At 38.0% G+C, this 19,405-nt stretch overlaps 1 protein-coding gene and 1 pseudogene across 2 annotated transcripts in view; both read left to right on the top strand.

The window, feature by feature from the left end:
• Positions 1-1,186: 1,186 nt before the first annotated feature.
• Positions 1,187-2,914, top strand: LOC131315718 (receptor-like protein kinase ANXUR2; annotated as a pseudogene).
• Positions 2,915-11,308: 8,394 nt separating this feature from the next.
• LOC131315714 (uncharacterized) overlaps positions 11,309-19,405 on the top strand; it is a 117,241-nt gene continuing 109,144 nt past the window's right edge. The window contains exon 1 of one of the 2 annotated variants that reach the window (XM_058344918.1): positions 11,309-12,692. In XM_058344918.1, the coding sequence (XP_058200901.1) occupies positions 11,454-12,692 (1,239 nt within the window). In that variant the 5' untranslated portion in view covers positions 11,309-11,453. The remainder of the gene's footprint in view (positions 12,693-19,405) is intronic. The other variant, XM_058344919.1, reaches the window with a different exon arrangement.

Here is a 19,405-nt window from a genome sequence, read left to right as displayed (position 1 = left end):
TTGTGGCCTTAGTTATGCTTGCTTGTGGCAAGTGTTATGAAAATTTGTGACTAGCCACAACTTCAGAATTTACGAATCGTTGCTTACGAGAATTTTTGGTACATTTGCTTTTACTTGTGAATGTTTGTCGCTTTCTTATGATTGTGGATTTCTTATGAGTTTGTTGTGGCCAATAAAATTGGGTTGTGAATTATAGTACAAGAATTTTGTGATCCAGCTTATGAATGCTTGTGGTTAAATAAGACGACATGTTGGATGATTGGTTCTTCACGTAACATTAAGACAATGTGCGCTGAACCCATGATTAGGCACATAAAGTGTGTGCTTTTATTATTGTTGTATTGAAGCATTTCACTATGATATGTATTTTTACTCTATGCTTGCTTTTCTATATCCCATTTTCTAGCTAATACCCTATGAATACTGCTCTGTTTCTGAATGTGACATGAATATTAGTTTTTCCAAAGCTTGACCGCGCAAACCCAGTTCCGGCCTTGGGCTGATTACTTCGATCTCTCTGAATACTTGATCTAACCAAGCAGGATCATGATAGTGATGACCCATTTTGAGAAACAGAGGAGGACCTAAACCTAAGGTGCGGCCTCTTTAGGCTCTTAAAGATTGTGCAAAATTCAGAGGGGCCTTCTATTTCAGGACCCATTATAAATTTTATAACGAATTATACATAATGAGATACATGCAATGAATATTTTGGTTTTTTTATTTGATGTGTACAAGATAAAATTTACAAGCCATGCTGTTGGAAGATATATTGTGCCAGGCTACAAAGTGCTTTGAAACATGAAGAAACTTTTGAATGTATTTACTGTGCGCCCAGAACTAGTAATTTTGCTGGTAAATTTACAAAAAGGAAAATATCTAATCAACGCTTTTGACATATTTAAAATGTTCGATCACTGTTTTTAGGACTAGTAGTGTGTTAGTGATGCTTATTGAGATCTTATTTATTCGATTATTGTTTTGGGTTTTTCCACGTTGGTAAATACTGTAGAAACTTTATATCCATCTCAAAACCAATTGGCAATGAATGGAGAGGTCCCAGATGTTATTAAGTGATCACCCATTCCACTCCCAAGCAATGTGGGATTCTATTTCCTTAACATCCCCCCTCACGTGCAGCCGCATTTGAGGTCTGTCACGTGTGGCCACTTTTTGGGTCCTTGTACTTATCTAATTTGTATTTCGTTCGTAGAAACGCCTAAAGAGCCTCATTTTTTATTTTTGCTTTGGCACCGAAAACTGAAGGCCAGCTGCATGGAGGGGGGCTAGCAGATCACACCTGGAGTTCATGACCTCTCCCAAAGTTGAAACTCTCATTTTCTCACTCACTTCCACAGAGGCACAGAGGCTAACTCTAACCATTACCGTGTGTTTCTCTCTCATCCCCTCACACTTTCATCGCCGATGAGATCTTGCTCCTAATACCCAATCTTAGAACTTGCTGCGAGTGTTCCTAAGAAATTCTACAGAATATGTCGACTTTGGAAAGCAGGAACTTTGAAGATGGGCAAACTATTCAACCAGTTATGCTTGCCGCCAATGTTTCTAGTACTCTGGGTTCGAGTCACGAAAATTATATTTCAATAGATGGGACCATGTTTTTCGACGACTTGGCCTCTGCAGAACGTGTTCCAGCCGCAGCCCTGTCCAACTGGTCGCCTATTTCAAAGAATCAAAATCCAATCGATGGTGGTGAGATTCAGTCAGAGGGATCCTGTCGTTGCTTTTCACTGGATGAGGTACTAATAGCGACAAACAATTTTGACGATGCATTAGCTATCGGAATCGGGGGATTCGGAAAGGCATACAAAGGGTTCATCGACGATAGTGCTAAGATGGTTGCCATAAAGCGGTTGAATGCCGAGTCCAAGCAAGGTGCGGAAGAGTTTTGGATGGAGGTCAAGATGCTTTCAAACCTCCGGCATGCTAATCTCGTTGCATTGATCGGCTACTGCAACGAGTGTCAGGAGATGATTCTTGTACGAGTATATCGTTCTGGGGACCCTTGCCGATCATCTCTACAGGCTAAACACAACAGAAAGCAATACAAGTTTTTCTCCTCTCTCGTGGGAGGAAAGGCTTGACATTTGTATTGATGCTGCCCGTGGATTAGACCACCTTCATAGTGGTACCAGCCAGAGTTTTATACATCGAGATGTGAAGACCACAAATATTCTAATAGACGAGAATTGGGTAGCTAAGATTTCGGATTTTGGATTGTCGGAAGGCACTACAAGTCACTCAATAACCCATATAAGCACGCAAGTGAAGGGCACATTTGGGTATTTTAATCCTGAGTATTTCATTACTCAAAGACTGACTGCAAAATCTGATGTGTATGCATTTGGTGTGGTATTATTAGAAGTGTTGTGCGGAAGGCCGGCAGTGGATAGAAAACTTGCCAGAGTCATTGACCCCTCTCTCAGTGGACAAATAGCACGACGTTGTCTGAAGTCTTTTGTTGCACTTGCCAACAATTGTTTGCAACAAAGTTCAAAACCGCGGCCCACAATGGCCGAAGTGTTGCGCAGCCTTCAGCTCGCATTAATATCCCAACAGAGAGGAAATTGCAAGACATTTCAGAGTACGATGGACCTGTGGTTGAAGGAGATGAAGAACATCAGTTCCTCAAGTGGCATGGGCAATTAAAAGATTTGCTGAGCTCCAGGTGATATATTTAGGAAATGATTCAGTTATATTTTGTTAATATTTCTATCCAAATCGTGATTCTAACATTCATTGCTCTGTTTTCTGTTATAGTGAAGATCCTGAAATTCACTTTAAGTACATTAAGGCTGCTACCAAGGTTGGACAAATCGAGGAGGTTGAACGTGTGACAAGAGAATCAAACTTCTATGACCCTAAGAAGACAAAGAACTTCTTTATGAAAGCAAAGCTTCGCAATGCATGACCACTTGTGAATGTATGTGATCGTTTTGGGTTTGTTCTAGATCTAACCCACTACCTTTATTCAAACAACATGCTCAGATACATTGAAGGTTACGTTCAGAAGGTAAGATTTCCCTCAAGTGTCTTAGATAGTAGAATTTTTGTCACTTGAAATATAGAACTCTTGCAAAGGTGGTCTGTCGTTAATCATACCAAATATGAATTTATAAAAATCATAGTAATTGTTCAACATAGAAAAATAGGATTGTTGGTAATATAATCAATCCTAATTTCGTCTTCGGCTCCCTCCACAGTAAAGCCCGATTTCTTACGCCAACCAATCAGGTAACAGATTGGCCCAATAAGTCCTTGTACTTAGTTAGTTATGAACTGATCACTTTGTGTCCATGTCATTGCATTCCACATGAGTTGATTGTCCAACGGCACTGAACTTTCCACTGGATTATTTATAACTATCACCTTTTAGCTCCTCAATTTAGCTCCATGTGCCATTCAATTTCAAGTCCTGAAACGAGGAAAACAAGTATCAAACTTCAAGTAAAACACTAAACAAATGTAACAAGCATAAATTAGCTAGAGAACGCAAATGGGTACATTAACATACCTATCAGAAGGCTACAGTGCTGAACTATTATTGGATTTCCCTGGATAGTTAAACCCAGGAAATGCTCCGTTAGTTGTAGGGCAGCTGCTGGATGACAACTGTCCTGAAGATTTTATATATTAAAGGCTTCATTCTATCTGTCCGTTCTCTGCTTACAATTGAATCACTTGTGGACGAGTTTGAGAAAAGGTCAGCTCCCACTCTCTACCTCCCTTTCTCTCCTAGCCGCTTCGGATCCTCACACTTCGCTTATGTTTTTCAGGAATCGACTTGGATTGCTTAACCAGTTAGCATCTTGTGAGTGAGGGAAGCCAAGACGTACATGCTCACAATGCTCTGGGAAAAATCGTAGTAGACAGCAACAACAATCCAGAACACTTTCTTACCACAAATCCGTATTATGATTCACGTGTTGTGGGAAAATATTGTGAGGAGCGGGATCCCACCATCGCTGTTGTCGCTTATCGCAGAGGACGATGTGACAAAAAGCTCATCAATGTAACAAATAAGAACAACCTATTCAAACTGCAGGCGAGGTTAGTAATTATTTTTGGTTTAACTTTCGTATTACCTGTTATTGTGGATGAGTTTGAGAGGAGATTTTATCTAACCCATTTTTCTCTTTCAGGTATGTAGTTGAAAGGATGGATGGTGATGAGTGGACGATGGTTCTTAACCCTGAGAATGAATTTAGAAGACAACTTATTGATCAAGTTGTATCTAATGAAGGCAAGAGCCTAGCACAAGTTTTTGCAGCTGCTAGAGCTTTCATGGCTGCCAATCTTCGGCATGAATCAATTGAGCTTCTTAAAAAGTTTGTGCTTCAAAATTCTGCGTTAAGTGGAAGATTTAATCTGCAGAACTTGCGTACCATGATGGCCATTAAGGCGTTCAATGGCGGATCCAGAAAATTTGGACAGATGGGTCACTTTTCGAGCACAAATTTAATAAAAATACTCACAATCGGATACAAAGAGAACATGTGTTCAAAAAAATATAATTAGAATAAAAAATAAATGTTAGTGTTTCTGTGTTCAGAAAAAAATTCCCGATATTTGCAGGAGGGTCACGTGACCCGTCTGTACCTACATTGGATCCACCCCTGAAGGCGTTTTGAAGCCCAAAAGTATACGGAAGAGTTAGCAATTTTCAAGAAGTTAACCCCCAACAAAAATACCAGCACCCCATACACATACGCAACGCCCACGTACGCTACTAAATCTCCCACATACATTGCACACCTACGAGCCCGTTCAGGGGTCATTGTGGGTCCTGCACACATAACCCACCTCCACTATGTGTGGGACACACGAGCCCATTTATGGGTACCCTTTGCCAATGCACCGATGGTGAAGCGATAGTCCCACTGGGCCCTTCTTCAGATCCCGTACAACTTATCCGAATTGTTCATCAATTTTAAAATATTTTTTGATTTGCTATGCAAAAAATCTACTCAATCCAATGATTGCAAGTGTTTAATCTACTAATTTCTCATTCAAAATACAGGATCCTATATTCTGAATCAAAAATTGGAATATAGGATCAAGCACTTTCAATTATCGGATTGGGCTGGTTTTTTGAGAGGCCACTAAAAAAAGTAGTTTAAAATTAATGAAGCAATCTCGATCATTTGTGCAGGACTCGAGCCAATCTGTGCACTATCAGTGCATTGGAAATCAATAACCATAGAATTATTGGGGACCCATAGTGAATTTGAGTGTGTTTGTATATGTGTGAGTGTAATTGTTTGTGGTGCTAGAATGATTGGTACCATTGAATGTCCACCTAGTTAATTCTTGAATATTACTCTGTAAGAAGTTCCAAAACTAGATACTCTATTACGATATATTTATGACTCATTTAATTGTGAGTTTATTATTCATATTAACTTGCATGAGGGGTTACATATATCCATATACCCTCCTGAATATAGGTTTTAAATTAGCATTTTTGTTATTGGTCGGTTACAATATTAATGTAGCTAATTATTCTTGATAATTGCCTTAGAGTAAGTCCAATGGGTGATGAAAAGCAATAAGTCTAATGGTACAGCAATTAAATCTTGCACAGCAGTGCACGTGGCTGTCCAAGTGTTAAAAAAAGTGGGTCCCATCGTTCCCCTCAATTCTATGGCAAATTGAACTTCACGCGCAAACCCATTTCATTTTAAATCGGGAGAAAAAGTGGGTCAAATCTCTCCCAATCCAATTTCAACTCCCGTCCCTTTCCCCCAAAATTGAAAACAGGGGAGAGGAATAAAAAACTTTCCCCAAATTTACATTCCCAATATTGCCACCAAACTCTCCCTTCTTCTCCAGTGTTCCTTCCAGCTTGTGGAGATCTTTTCCGGCGACTTCTTTGACCTCTTCTCCTCTGTTGTCCCCACCTACTTCTCCGGCGTCTTTTCCGGCTCTTTTGGGTATAGATTGTTCAAACCTTCAAATATGCTCATCGTTTCTTGTTGTCATCTTCTCTCTGCTTTCACTGGTAGCTCCCCGTGAGAGAGACTTATGAAAAAATCAACAATAGGGAGTCGACGAATTACAAGGCCAATACCAGGTCAACAATGGCAAAATCCACCCATTGAAAGTTAGTTAAGAGAAACCAATATTCTTTTTAATTTGAACAGAAACCAAACTCTCAACAGTAATTTATGAAAAGCCCCAACTTTTTTAGAAAAAAAAAAACCCCAAATTTGTAATTATAAAGAAAACCCAATTTTTTTAAGAACAAACCCTAATTTTAGACAATTTTAGACATAGACCGAAGTTAAGGTCTAACAGAAGAGAGAAGAGAGAGAAACACAACACATCTGATTTGGCGTGCTACCGATGGTGGGGGTTCCGGGTAGCAGTTGGGTTGCCATGGCTACCTTTGTATGGGAGAGAGACAGAGAAGCCTTGAGAGAGAGCAAAGAGAGAGATGGAAGTCAAAGAGCGAAGGTTTGGTGGTCGGTGGCGGCGTAAATGATCGGACAATCCAAAAGAGGGTCGTCGACGGTGGGGGAGGGAGAGAGAGAGAGAGAGAGAGAGAGAGAGAGAGAGAGAGGCAATTTGGGGAAGAGTTTCCTCTATTCTAATTTTCTCCCAAATGGGTGTGCGCGCGAGTTAAATTTGCCGTAGAATTGAGGGGAGAGATGGGACCCACTTTTTTAACACTTGGACAGCCACGTGCACTGTTGTGCAACATCTGTTCTTAATTGTTGTACCATTAGACTTATTGAATGAAAAGGGGGTTGTCATAGTTATCCAGCCCTAAATCGGAAAACAGCTTTCTAATGGGGGATGGATACAGGGATGGAAAATAGCTTTGAGTTATATGGAGATGTATATATCCATCCCTAGATGCATCTTTCCATCCCCTTCCAGCTCAACAAATCAACTAATTTATTAAAATAATAGACGGCCGGAGTATACCTGCGCATTGGCCTTCTTTCTTTCTTTTTATCCTTCAATCTTCCTGTTGGGCATTTTTTATTTTAATTTTTGATCTTCTTTTCTGCCCGTAGGGCTTGGCAGGGAGAAAAAGTTAATTAAGTTGATCTTTTTATTTTTATTTTTGATTTCTTTTTATTTTTATTTTTAATTAAAGTTTAATTCATTTAGGGGAAAATAAAATGGAGAAAAAGTTAGCTAATCAATTTTTCATCCTAAAATAACTATCCATTCCCTCATTTTCCGTTCCCATTGGAGAGAAGAGAATCCTATTATCTATGTAACTAACTTTTAACCACTTTTTGACACTAAAATAACTATCCATCCCCTCATTTTTCATCCTCCCATTGGACTTGCTCTTATAGATATTCCTAGCTAGGTGAGGTCTATATGTAGGACTCATGGCTTTGTTGAAAGGGAACACCTAAGGTAATCCCCCTCTTATGGTGCCCCCATGTTATGCCTCCGAATGTTTAATGATTATGCGTTCGAGTGGTTATATTATGTCATTTTGGGAGGACACCATAATAATAACATAACATTTTTTTAGGGTGACATCATAATAATAAAAATGTTATGCCTTTTTTTGAAAAGTGTTATGCATTCGAGTAGTTATGTTATACCATTTTGAAAAGTATTATGCCCAACATAATAATAATAATAATGATAATGATAATAATAATAAAAGTAAAAAAGTATTATATTTTCGAATGGTTTAATGTTATGTTATAGGGTGATACGGTATTCCCCAAGACAAGAGAGATGATACCCTAGCATTATCCTTGTTGAAATGTACGTGTTGAGAGGGATGGATAGAGATAAAGTACAAGTGTAGAGTACTGTTCATAGTTTTACACATATTTTCTATATTAGTTTAAGGAATTGATATTTGCGCTCCACTTTTTACTGATGACGCTCAACTTTATTCATGAAGTTACTAGTAACAACTTCACATTAAAATTTGAGCGCCATTAGTAAAAAGTGAAACGCGAAAATCAGTTTCCTTAGTTTATGAGCAATTTTGACTACACACCTCACAATAACTCACAGGCCTGCAAATTTATACTAACAATCTAAAGTGATTGCTTTTAACTTTTTTACACGTACGTAATACCAATCTGCATCTCGGAATGATTTGGTGAGTATTCTTGATACCCGAAACAAAACTCCAAGTGAAAGTTTAGAACCTGTTTTTTCTTTTTGGTACTTCGGAGATATATTAAAACATCAATCAATTAATTGGATATTGCAACGAGTGTCAGGAGATGATTCTTGTTATGAATATATAGCTCTTGGTACCCTTGCCAATCATCTCTACTAGCTAAATACATCAAAAGGCAATACAAGTATTCCTCCTCTCTCGTGGGAGCAAAGGCTTGACATTTGTATTGGTGCCGCCCGCGGATTAGACCACCTTCATAGTGGTACCAGCCAGAGTTATATACATCGAGATGTTTTTTTTTTTTTTTGAACAGCAAAAATAAATTTATAATCTTTGAAATTGTTATAAAGACTACAGGAACAAGGGTTGATAGCGTCATATCCCTAAATCTAAGACCAATATTAAACATCGACATGTGAAGACCACAAACATTCTTATAGACGAGAATTGGGTAGCTAAGATTTTGGATTGTCGAAAGTTAATATAAGTCATTCAATAACCCGTATGAGTACAGACGGGAAAGGAATATTCATGTATTTGGGTCCTGATTATTAGTTCATTACTCAGAGACTGACTACAAAAAAAAAATTGTCAAAATTGACTACAAAATCAGATGTGTATGCCTTTGGTGCAGTGTACTGCTAGAGCCTAGAAGTATTATGTGGGAGGCCAGCCGTGGATAGAAAACTTGGCGAGGCGCAAATCAAATTTCCATTAGGCTCAACAGTGCATCGAAGAGGGAAAGCTTGCCAGAGTCGTTGACCCCACTCTCAGTGGACAAATAGCACCACGTTGTTTGAAGTCTTTTGTTGTACTTGCCAACAATTGTTTGCACAGAAGCCCAAAATCAAGGCCTACAATGGCTTTAGGCTCCGTTCTCAAAAAGGAAATAAGTACTTATTTTTTAAGAATGTAATTTTAAGTTTAAAAATTATGTGGTTATGCAAATAATTTTTCTATCAATATGAATCTTATTTGATAAATCTTATTAAGATCTTTAATACGGTGCAAAAAAAATTAAAAAATTATTTTTCATTTACATTATTTTTTGAATTTAAAAATGTAAAATAAGTATTTATTTTTTAAGAATGTGTTCTGAAAAGGGGCCTTAATGGCTCTACAACCACACATTCTTATAAGATTCAGGCCGAGTCAAAAAGGATTTGATGACTCAAGGTTCACATCGGGCTTCGATGAGTCAAGGTTCATATTAGGGAAAGGAGAGTAAGGGGAAAAGGGGGTACCATACTGCTGCTACTGCTCTTTTGCTGTCTTATTTCAATTCAATGATATTAGAAATTTTCTTTTACCTTTCATTTGGTTAAACTATCTTAGGATGTTTAATAGTTGGTATTTTTAGTTAGTTCATTTTCGTGACTTATTAGTATTTCATTTAAGTTTAAGACTTGAGGCAATTGTTGGTATTCTACTCCTAATTGGTTGGTTAATGTTAGTGTGTTTTGGTAGTTTGCATGAAATTGGTTTAACAAGTACAAGTTTTCTTTTAATTGAGTTTCGTAATGTTAATTACTTTAAATATTTTTTGAAGATGATAGTTTAATTCAAAGGAAATCGTGATTTAAAATCGAAACTGAACCATATTTAATAGTTTGAATTGGTTTGTTTTCTATGTCATTTGTGTGTTGGTTTGATTCTTCAAATTTATAATTCGTGAATATTTATTTGGTACTTAATTTAATATAAAACCGAATCCATTCAAACCATACTCACCCCTACCGCTCACAAGTCCAATTTCAGAGTAACATTGATTAAACAATGCCGACTTCTCCGTATCTGGGGTCCGGAAAGGACACGAGTAAAAATTGGTCGAGAGCATCGCAAAGTAGTGCGCGTCACGTGGGCCCATTGTTTTGCTGCTGTACGTTAAAAAATGAAATAAATTTGAAGGGGTGAATTAAAATGATATTCACGCAATAATCTCTCACATACATGCGGGCTCCACACATTATTATGTATGAATCCTACATGTATGTGAAAAATTGTGTAAATTATTGTATTTTAAATATTGTATAAGTAGCATTATTGATCAGTGAATTTTACATGTCAGTAAATGAATCCAAATGTGTAAAGTTGATTAGTCAAAGACTCAAAGGCATTGGAATGTTTGACTAATCCAAAAGGAAATTGGAAGAACAAAAGTTGAAAAGTCAAAATGGGTTAATCTTTCTACTTTGTTAAGAGATTAATAAAAAAATTTGCCTTTTTTTTAAAAAAAAAAGGGGTTAATTCCCAACTACTACTACCAATCATGGCTAGAAGGCTCTCAGTTTTGTCACTAAAAGCATCCTTATGAGTTTTGGACTAAATTAATCCTCAAAAAATATTTTTCGATTTTAACTGATCCTTTTTTTATAATTACATAGAATCAAGCTCAATACTCTCATTCTCTTTATGATCTCCTTAATTAAATATTCATACCCTTCTTTTCTTTTAATGCTTCTAATGCTCTCCCATGCGGATGAACATTGAGGCAAAAGAGACAACAACGATATAATATTGTGTAGCGGATGAACAGTGACTCTCTTTTTTTTTGTGCTTTCGGAATTAAACTAAGCAATTCACGTGATGTATCTATTTTTTTGTGTTTTCAGAATTTTGGTTACTTTCACCTTATTTTCTGTATTGTTGTGCACAACTTGCTTTGTGAGGCTTACTTCGAGGTATCACACAAATAATTTGAGCTATTCATTAATTTTAAATATTTTTTCGGGTGACCTAGTATAAGATCAACTCAATCGAATAACAAGAAGAGATGCCAGCTAAGGTGGCATCTCCGACAGTCAAGTTTGGCATCAATTGACCATTTAACAAATCTGTCTTCTGTCATGCCAAAGCTGATGTGGCTTTACCAGACCCTACTCCCATGCCAATTTTGCCAGCTTCTTTTCATCATGCCATTTGAAATTTAAAAACCGTTTTGAGGGTTTTTTTTCCCTTCCTTTAAGCTCTATTTTTTTGACATAAAGGTTGGAAAAAGAGCTTGGTGTCAAATTAAAAATGTTAAAATGCAACATAAGCCTTAAAAAAAATGACATCACCAATAACGAAGAAAATGTTGAATAATGACATCACCAATAACGAAAGAATGTTGAATTGAATCGTGCCACTCTACGACATCTCCACACGTTTTAGAGGACACAAATCCGAATGGCGTCTTCCCAATTATTTCCACAGAGGCGGCTTCAACCATTACCATATGTTTCTCTCATCCCCTTTCCTCTCTCTCCTCCATCATCTCCGAGATTATCCCCAAATTCATTCTTACAATTTGTTGCCAGTGTCCTAAAAAATTCTTCAAAATATGTCATCTTTAGACAGCCGGAATTTTGAAGAAGAGAATAGTCAACCACTAAGGCTTGCCGCCAATGTTGCTAGTGGTACGGACTCGAGTCAAGGAAACAATCTTTCAAGAAATGCGACAAAGCTTTCCGAAGCCTTTCCCTCTTCAGACCCTACTCTACCCGGAGCCTCGTCCAACCGGTTGCCCATTTCAAAGAGTCAGCATCGAATCGATGGTGGTGTGGTTCAGTCAGAGGGCAGGGATCATTGCTTTTCACTGGAAGAGGTACTAATAGCGACCAACAATTTCGATGACGCATTAGTTATCGGGATTGGGGGATTCGGTAAGGTATATAAGGGATTCATCGACGATGGTGCTACAATGGTTGCCATAAAGCGGTTGAACGCCGAGTCCAAGCAAGGTGCAGGAGAGTTTTGGACGGAGATCAAGATGCTTTCAAAGCTCCGGCATACTAATCTCGTTGCATTGATTGGCTACTGCAACCAGTGTCAGGAGATGATTCTGATTTATGAATATATAGCCCTCGGGACCCTTGCCGATCATCTCTACAAGCTAAAGACAACAAAAAGCAATTCGAATATTTCTCCTCCCTCGTGGGAGCAAAGGCTCGACATGTGTATTGGTGCCGCCCGCGGATTAGACCATCTTCATAGTGGTACCAGCCAGAGTTTCATACATCGAGATGTGAAGAGCACAAACATTCTCATAGACGAGAATCGGGTAGCTAAGATTTCGGATTTTGGATTGTCTAAAGGCCCTACAAGTCATTCAATAACCCATATAAGCACAGAAGTGAAAGGCACATTCGGTTATTTGGATCCTGATTACTTCCGTACTCAAAGACTGACTGCAAAATCCGATGTGTATGCCTTCGGTGTGGTATTGTTAGAAGTGTTATGTGGGAGGCCACCCGTGGACAGAAAACTAGATGAGGAGCAAATCGGTTTAGTCTATTGGGCTCAACAGTGTATCAAAAAGGGAAAGTTTGCTGAAGTCATTGACGCCTCTCTCAGTGGACAAATAGCACCACGTTGTTTCAAGTCTTTCGTTGTACTTGCCAACAATTGCTTAAATGAAAGTCCAAGATCACGGCCTACGATGGCTGAAGTGTTGGGTAGGCTTGAGCTCGCATTGTTATCCCAACGGAGAGGAAGAACAGAGGGAATAATGACAAATGCGATTCAAAGTATGATGGACATGTGGCTGGGGGAGAGGAAGGACAACAGTTCCTCAAGTGGAAAATCAAATGATTCGCCTAGGAAATCAGATTCGAATACTGGTGCCCAATTATACCGTCAATTCTCACTCGCTGACATTCGTGAAGCCACAAAAGATTTCAGTATGAGCCTTTTGGTACGTAATTCGGACAAGGTGTATAAAGGTAGTGTCAATATTGATGGTAAAGCTCTTGTGGTTGCGATCATAAGATTTAAGAAACTTGAAGGTGTTGGGGATGAGATTCATCCAAAGAGACTGCTCCTCCACCCCAACATACTTTCTCCGATAGGGTTTTGCACTGAGGGAGACGAGCTGATCCTCGTTTACGATTACATGGCCAATGGGTCCTTGCAAGATCATTTGCATTATACAGATAGCCCACTTTCATGGGAAATGCGACTTCAAATTTGCATTGGAGCTGCGCAAGGACTAGAATATCTCCATGCAAACAGAGAGCTTGAACTCATCCACCACTGCATTGAACCATCCAGCATTCTACTGGACGAGAATTGGGTCGCGAAAGTTATGCTTTCCAACATAAGAACTACGACCAGTACCCGCACTAGCCTACTTAGATCAACTACAATGCCCAACAGCTCTAGATATCAGGAGGATTACCTGTACTCATTCAGTGTAACGTTGTTGGAAGTACTGATTTGTAGCAAGCGGTGGGGTAGCTTTTTCGATGAAAGAAAGCAGTCGTTTGTCTACTGGAACCTTAATTATCCTGACATGCCACTAAAGTTTTATTTGGAAGATGTTATTCTATCCGATACCATATATCACCTCATGGATCCGCACCTTGCTGGGAAAATAGGATCAGAGTGTTTGAGGGAATTTGTCAAGATAGCATGTTGTTGTTTGTTTCAACAGGGGTTCGGAATTAGAACGTCGATAAACTACGTAGTGAGGAGCCTCCACTCTGCATTGCACCTGCAAGAGAATTGGCAGAGCCTTAATGCCAGTTCTGCAGCTCGGACACAGTCGTCAAATTCGAACCTGCAAGAGAATTGGCAGAGCCTTAATGCCAGTTCTGCAGCTCGGACACAGTCGTCAAATTCGAACGAAGACATCTCCGTCAATATTTATCAGGAAGCAGTAAATCTTTCACCCGCATACGGTTGGACAGAGGGTCCATTTGGGCCAATTTTCCTATCATAGAAATCATTCAAAATGTATTCTTACTCTCAGATGTATTGGATATGTTTCAAATGCTCAATTTTTCAGATTCGGTACTGAGAGCGTACTGGGACCTTTATGCTATGATGAAGATTGGGGGAAGGCTTTAGTTTCCTTCTCAACCGATGTGGGAAAGAAGATAAAGTAAAGTCTATGTAAAGAAATCCATTTCATGCTCCATTCACAATCAGTGGTTGATGTTTTAAAGAAAGGGCATTAAAGTAATTAGCCTATGTAATTAGTTGAAGTAGTTAAGTTTGCTTAGTTAAGTAGTTAAGTGTGATTAGCAGCTTAGTTTTGTTGATGAGCTGGCAATTCTGTTACGCACAGCTGGGGTCTTTGTATAAGTAAGAAGTGGCCTTGTATATTTTCAAATGAATGACTACGTAGGTTGTTCTGTATCTCATGTAAATTGCATATTATTAGTACATCTTAAGAAACTCTCCGGAACATGTCAGCTTTAAAATTTAGAGAGGGGGGATTTTTGAACAAGGGCAAAATGGTCAACAAGTAAGGCTTGCTGTCAATGTTGCTAGTGGTGCGGGTTCGAATCACGAAAACAATCTTTCGAGAAATGAAACTTAGGCTTCCGACATCTTTTGCTCTACAGACTCCACTATAGCCGAAACCTCGTCCACGTAATTGGTTGTCCTTTTCGAAGTGTGAGAGTGCAATAGACGTGCGGCTCAAGTGGAGGAGGGATCTTGTCGTTGCTTTTCACTAGATGAGATCCTAATAGCAACTCACAACTTCGATGATTCATGTCATTGGGATCTCTACGAGCCACGTACAACGAAAACTGATACGACTACTCCTCTCATGTGGGAGCAAAGGCTCTCATTTGTACTGTGCCGCTCGCCGATTAGACCACCTTCATGCTGGTACCAATCAAAGTTACATACACCGAGATGTGAAGACCACGAATATTCTGTTGAACAGTAATTGAGTAGCTAAGATTTCTTATTCTGTATTGTCAAAAGGCACTACAAGTCATTCAACAATTCATATAAGCACACACATAAAAGGCACATGCTCCGATATCTAAATCCTGATTATTTCATAACTTAAAGAATAATCATAAAATCTGATGTGTATTCCTTTGGTGTGGTATTATTAGAAGTGTTATGCGGGAGGCCGCCCGTGGATACTAGCCTGGAGGAGGACCAAATTAGTTAGTCCAACATAGAGGAAGAACGAAGGGAGTAATTGCCAAGGAAGGCATTTCAAACGATTCGCCTCATGAATCAGATTCCAATAGTGCTATTCAATCATACCATCATCCCTCTCTGTGATGGGCTTATTTTTTGTATTGATTGAGTTATTGGTCTTGGTTATCTCGTAAACTCTCACAATTGCTTTAAGGGTGGGCACCGTGTCTTATCATCTCGTATTCGTGTAAAAATTCTCTCAACCCTAACCTGACCTATTTAGCTGTTTGCGTTATCATGTCGTGTCATATTCGTGTTCCGTGTCAGAAATAGCCAACCCTAATGCGCTAATTAACTTCGTGCTGGGTTATTGTGTCCTTTCATAAATTTTTATCTAACGTCGTGTCATGTTGTGTTCGTGTCACAATTCTCTCAACTCTAACCCGACTTGTTTAATTTTTCGTATTGTCGTGCCTTGTTATATTCATATTCTATGTCAGATATATCTGACATTAACCAACTAACTTGTTTCCAATTCTTGTGTTGTGTCGAAATTTCCACCCCTAAAAAATGATTTCCACCCCTAAAAAATGATATCTTTTATTGATTGGGATAAAAAGAATGGTGATTGGTGACCACAAATATTCTCTTCTATCGACAGACAGGACGGGGCCACTTGCTGGAATACCTCGCCCACCGCTTTCTCCCTACCAATAAGTTTAGATACACTATATTATCCATTATATTTTTTATGAGGTTCATTTTGGGTCCCATAAAAAATACAGAAAAATATTTATAAATTTTAAAATAATATTTTGCGGGGCTCTGTAAAATATCAGCTCTAACGGGTATCGGTAAGTATTATTTCTAAATTTGTAGGAGCAGAAATGCTCAACTATGCAGTTTCGGACATACGAACCCAGAAATGATATTTACCGATATTCGTTAGAGTTGAATTTTTACAGGGCCTCATAAAACATTATTTTAAAAATTTTGGATATTTTTTTGTATTTTTGTGAAATCCCGCGTGGGCTCCACAAAAAATGTAGTAGATGGTGTAATAGTTTGGTGTAATGTATGAAGCATCTCTCTTCTCGTACATATGCCTATCTTGGCCTAATAATTCAAATAATTTACTTTGTTCTTATTCAAAAAAATCGCATTTGTTAGTATTTTTTATAATTTTTTTTGAATTATTGCTTCGTCAGATCAAAAGGAATCTAAAATTGAAGTAAAAAATTATGACCGCAACCCAAATTTTTTTGAACAAAAACAAAAATAAGCCAAAATCGTTTTCAATCTTTATCAAAAAAATTTGGGTTTTGATCCTAATTTTTTACTTTGTAGATTTCTTTTGTCATGAAAAATAATAATTCACAAAAAATCAACTAAAAATTAACAAATGTAGAAAAAAAGAAGAAGAGAGAATAAGAATAAAAATAAGTAAACCATTTAGCTTATTGGAGCAAAATTTAGCTTCAAGTCATCGCAGTTCTACTTTTTTATTTTTATCTGAAGTCGCCGCAGTAGTCTAGTCATTCTCATTGGCAGACAAAATCTTATCCCTATACTTTTCTCAAGATTTACTTTAAGGGGAAATGACGGTAATGACGTGATTGATAATTAATACCCATTAAGGACATTTTCAGTATTAATAAATATTCTCAACATGTCTTGATGAGTATTAATTATCAAAACAAGTTCTGAGCAGTCATTTTCCCTTACTTTAAGTCCTTTCTAAACTGAACCTTCGTGCCGGGCGAGTACCACACGTAGTACTCCATCGGCGATAGTAGACATAGGTCTAAAAGTGTTTTGGATAGTTTGGATTTTAGAGAGAGAGAAAAAAAGGGAGAGTAGTCGGGTGAGAGAAGAGAGAGTGGTCGGATCTATGCCGTCCAAAACACTTTTGAACGGCTGAGATGCGAGCTGGGTACCGCCACGTGGTACCCGCTCGAGACCCAAAAATTTCTCTTTTCGAGTTTCACTCGTTATATTTCCCATCACACTTTGGGAAATAATTCATCATTTTCCTTTTTTTTGACTGTCCCAAAACGTCGTGCCAATTTGAAAAATCATTTTTTTTTATATTAGTATTATGTACTGTTCATAAAAATTATATTCTCAAAACAGAAGCAATTGCATTTCAGCTGGAGGGAGTAATTTCTAATACCTAAGTAATAAATCCCTCTATCTGTTTGTTGTGTTGGCAAATTAAATTCAGCAACTCACGTGATTTTTTTGTTTTTTGCTGTTGTTTTCGGAATTTTGTTTACTTTTGCATTATTTTCTGTATTGTTGTGCAAAACTTGCTTTGTGAGGCCCACTTCAGGGTAATTAATAAATAATTTGAGCCATTAATTGATTTCAAAATATTTTTTCAAATATCCTAGTAAAAGATCAACTCAATCAAATAACTGTAAGTGCTTGATTTGTCACACACGTTCTAGAGAACACAAATCCGCTTGGAGGAGGGGGCCACTTGGAGTTGACCTCAACCCAAGTTGACGCTCATCGTCTTCCCAATAATTTCCACAGAGGCGGCTTCAACCATTACCATATGTTTCCCTCTCATCCACTTTCCTCTCTCTCTCTCCTCCATCATCTGTGAGATTATCCCCAAATTCCCCATGCTTACAATTTGTTGCCAGTGTTCCTAAAAATTTCTCCAAAATATGTCATCTTTAGACAGCCGGAATTTTGAAGGGCAAATTAGTCAACCGGTATGCCTTGCCACCAATGTTGCTAGTGATACGGATTCGAGTCACGGAAACAATCTTTTAAGAAATGGGACAAAGCTTTCCAAAGTCTTTCCCATTTCAAATGATCAATATTTCTTAATGCATTGCAAAATCTGTGAGAGTAGATAAAACAAATTCGTTGATTCACTAACTAAGCATACAGTTCTACTTGTTTGTTTTGGGACCTAATCAATTTAAAAAAAAAAAAAAAACCCTCACATTTTCACATCTACGGAAAATTTAACTACCAGCGAAATAAGTAGAAATAGGGCCGGTTCTAAATTTTGAAGGGGCCGATGCGAACTTTTCAAATGGGAGCTCTTTGTAAATAAAACCATCAAACAGATTAAAAATTACTTCTAGTATTAAAAACGAAATCATAACAACCGAATTGAACATCCAAATACTTAATTAAACATCGCTCTTCTTGATTATTAATGAGACTAACACAACTATATAAACGGAAACTTCTAATTAACACAAAATAGTGCAATTAAAGTACTATATGAGAGACTATTCGGCAAAAGAAGATCAAAAATCTAATGGATATGTTAGTTTAATTGGCGTTTTTTGGATTATGTCAAAACCATTGGAGTCTGTTATTCTTTTTCATTTGGGTTTGGGAGGTGATTCTTTTATTTTATCTTGTCTAGACACGCTCCACCCGGTGAATGAAGAAATATTGAGAAGCTCTTGCCTTGAATTAAGGATACTCAAATTATGATCGAAAGAGGTATATCCATTCATATGCATTTAGCGTAATGTTTTTTCATGCATCTTTTCTAGTTTCATGCCTAAACTGTTATAGAGTAGTCAGATTTTTAATTCCATGGCATTAGCTCTCTTGGTTTGTTTTATGCGAAGTAGTAGAGAAATTTCTCTAAGGCATGAGAAAAGCTTTGCTGGCCTTGCTTGAAGGAAGAAAATTTTTCTAGGGCATTATAGGGATCAGAACCGTGTGCTAGCGGGGCGCCCTCGTAGCGCGGTAGCACATGTACGTGCCCTAAGAGTGCTAGAGCCCTCCGGTAGCGCCATTCAAAGTGCTCTTGATGTTTTATTTAATTTTAAATGTCAGAGTTTGAATGGCGCTCGCGGAGCGCTTTAGTAGCGCACTTGCGCCAACTCGCGTACTAAGAGCGCCGCTGGAGCGTGCTAGCGCCCGCCGTGTCCCTCTCTTATTGGCTAGCTCTAGGTTTTTGTTCTAGCTTCTTTATATGCCGAATTTTTCTCTCATTTAGGGTCACCCACTTTTATCAGCCACTTTTAGAGAGAGAAAAACACTTTCACTCATATCCCTTGATTCCCTTGTGTGCTTATGCATTTGTGATGATCTAAATTTAGTATTTGATCATCCTTTGCATTCTAGGGAAATACTTTAATATTTAATGTATTCACTCTAGGTTGATTTTTTCTTGGACAAATTTTCGTAGTCATCCTTCTAGTTTACGGTTGTCTCAATTTCGTCAATTTAGTTTCAATTACTACCAAATAAACCCAGTAGTTTATTTTACGTTCCAAATTGATAAAATCGTTAACACCGTTAATGAAACTAACGGAAAAATATGATTAAAAAATTAAGTGCTCCAATTTTCAATTCCGGTTGAACCGGTGCGAAGATCTTTTTTTTTATCATTTTATCCTAGATGGTCGTAATGAATTTTTGGCT

This window comes from Rhododendron vialii, chromosome 2a (assembly GCF_030253575.1).
Source record: "Rhododendron vialii isolate Sample 1 chromosome 2a, ASM3025357v1".
NCBI classification, from domain to species: domain Eukaryota; kingdom Viridiplantae; phylum Streptophyta; class Magnoliopsida; order Ericales; family Ericaceae; genus Rhododendron; species Rhododendron vialii.
This window is presented reverse-complemented; position numbering and strand designations above follow the sequence as displayed.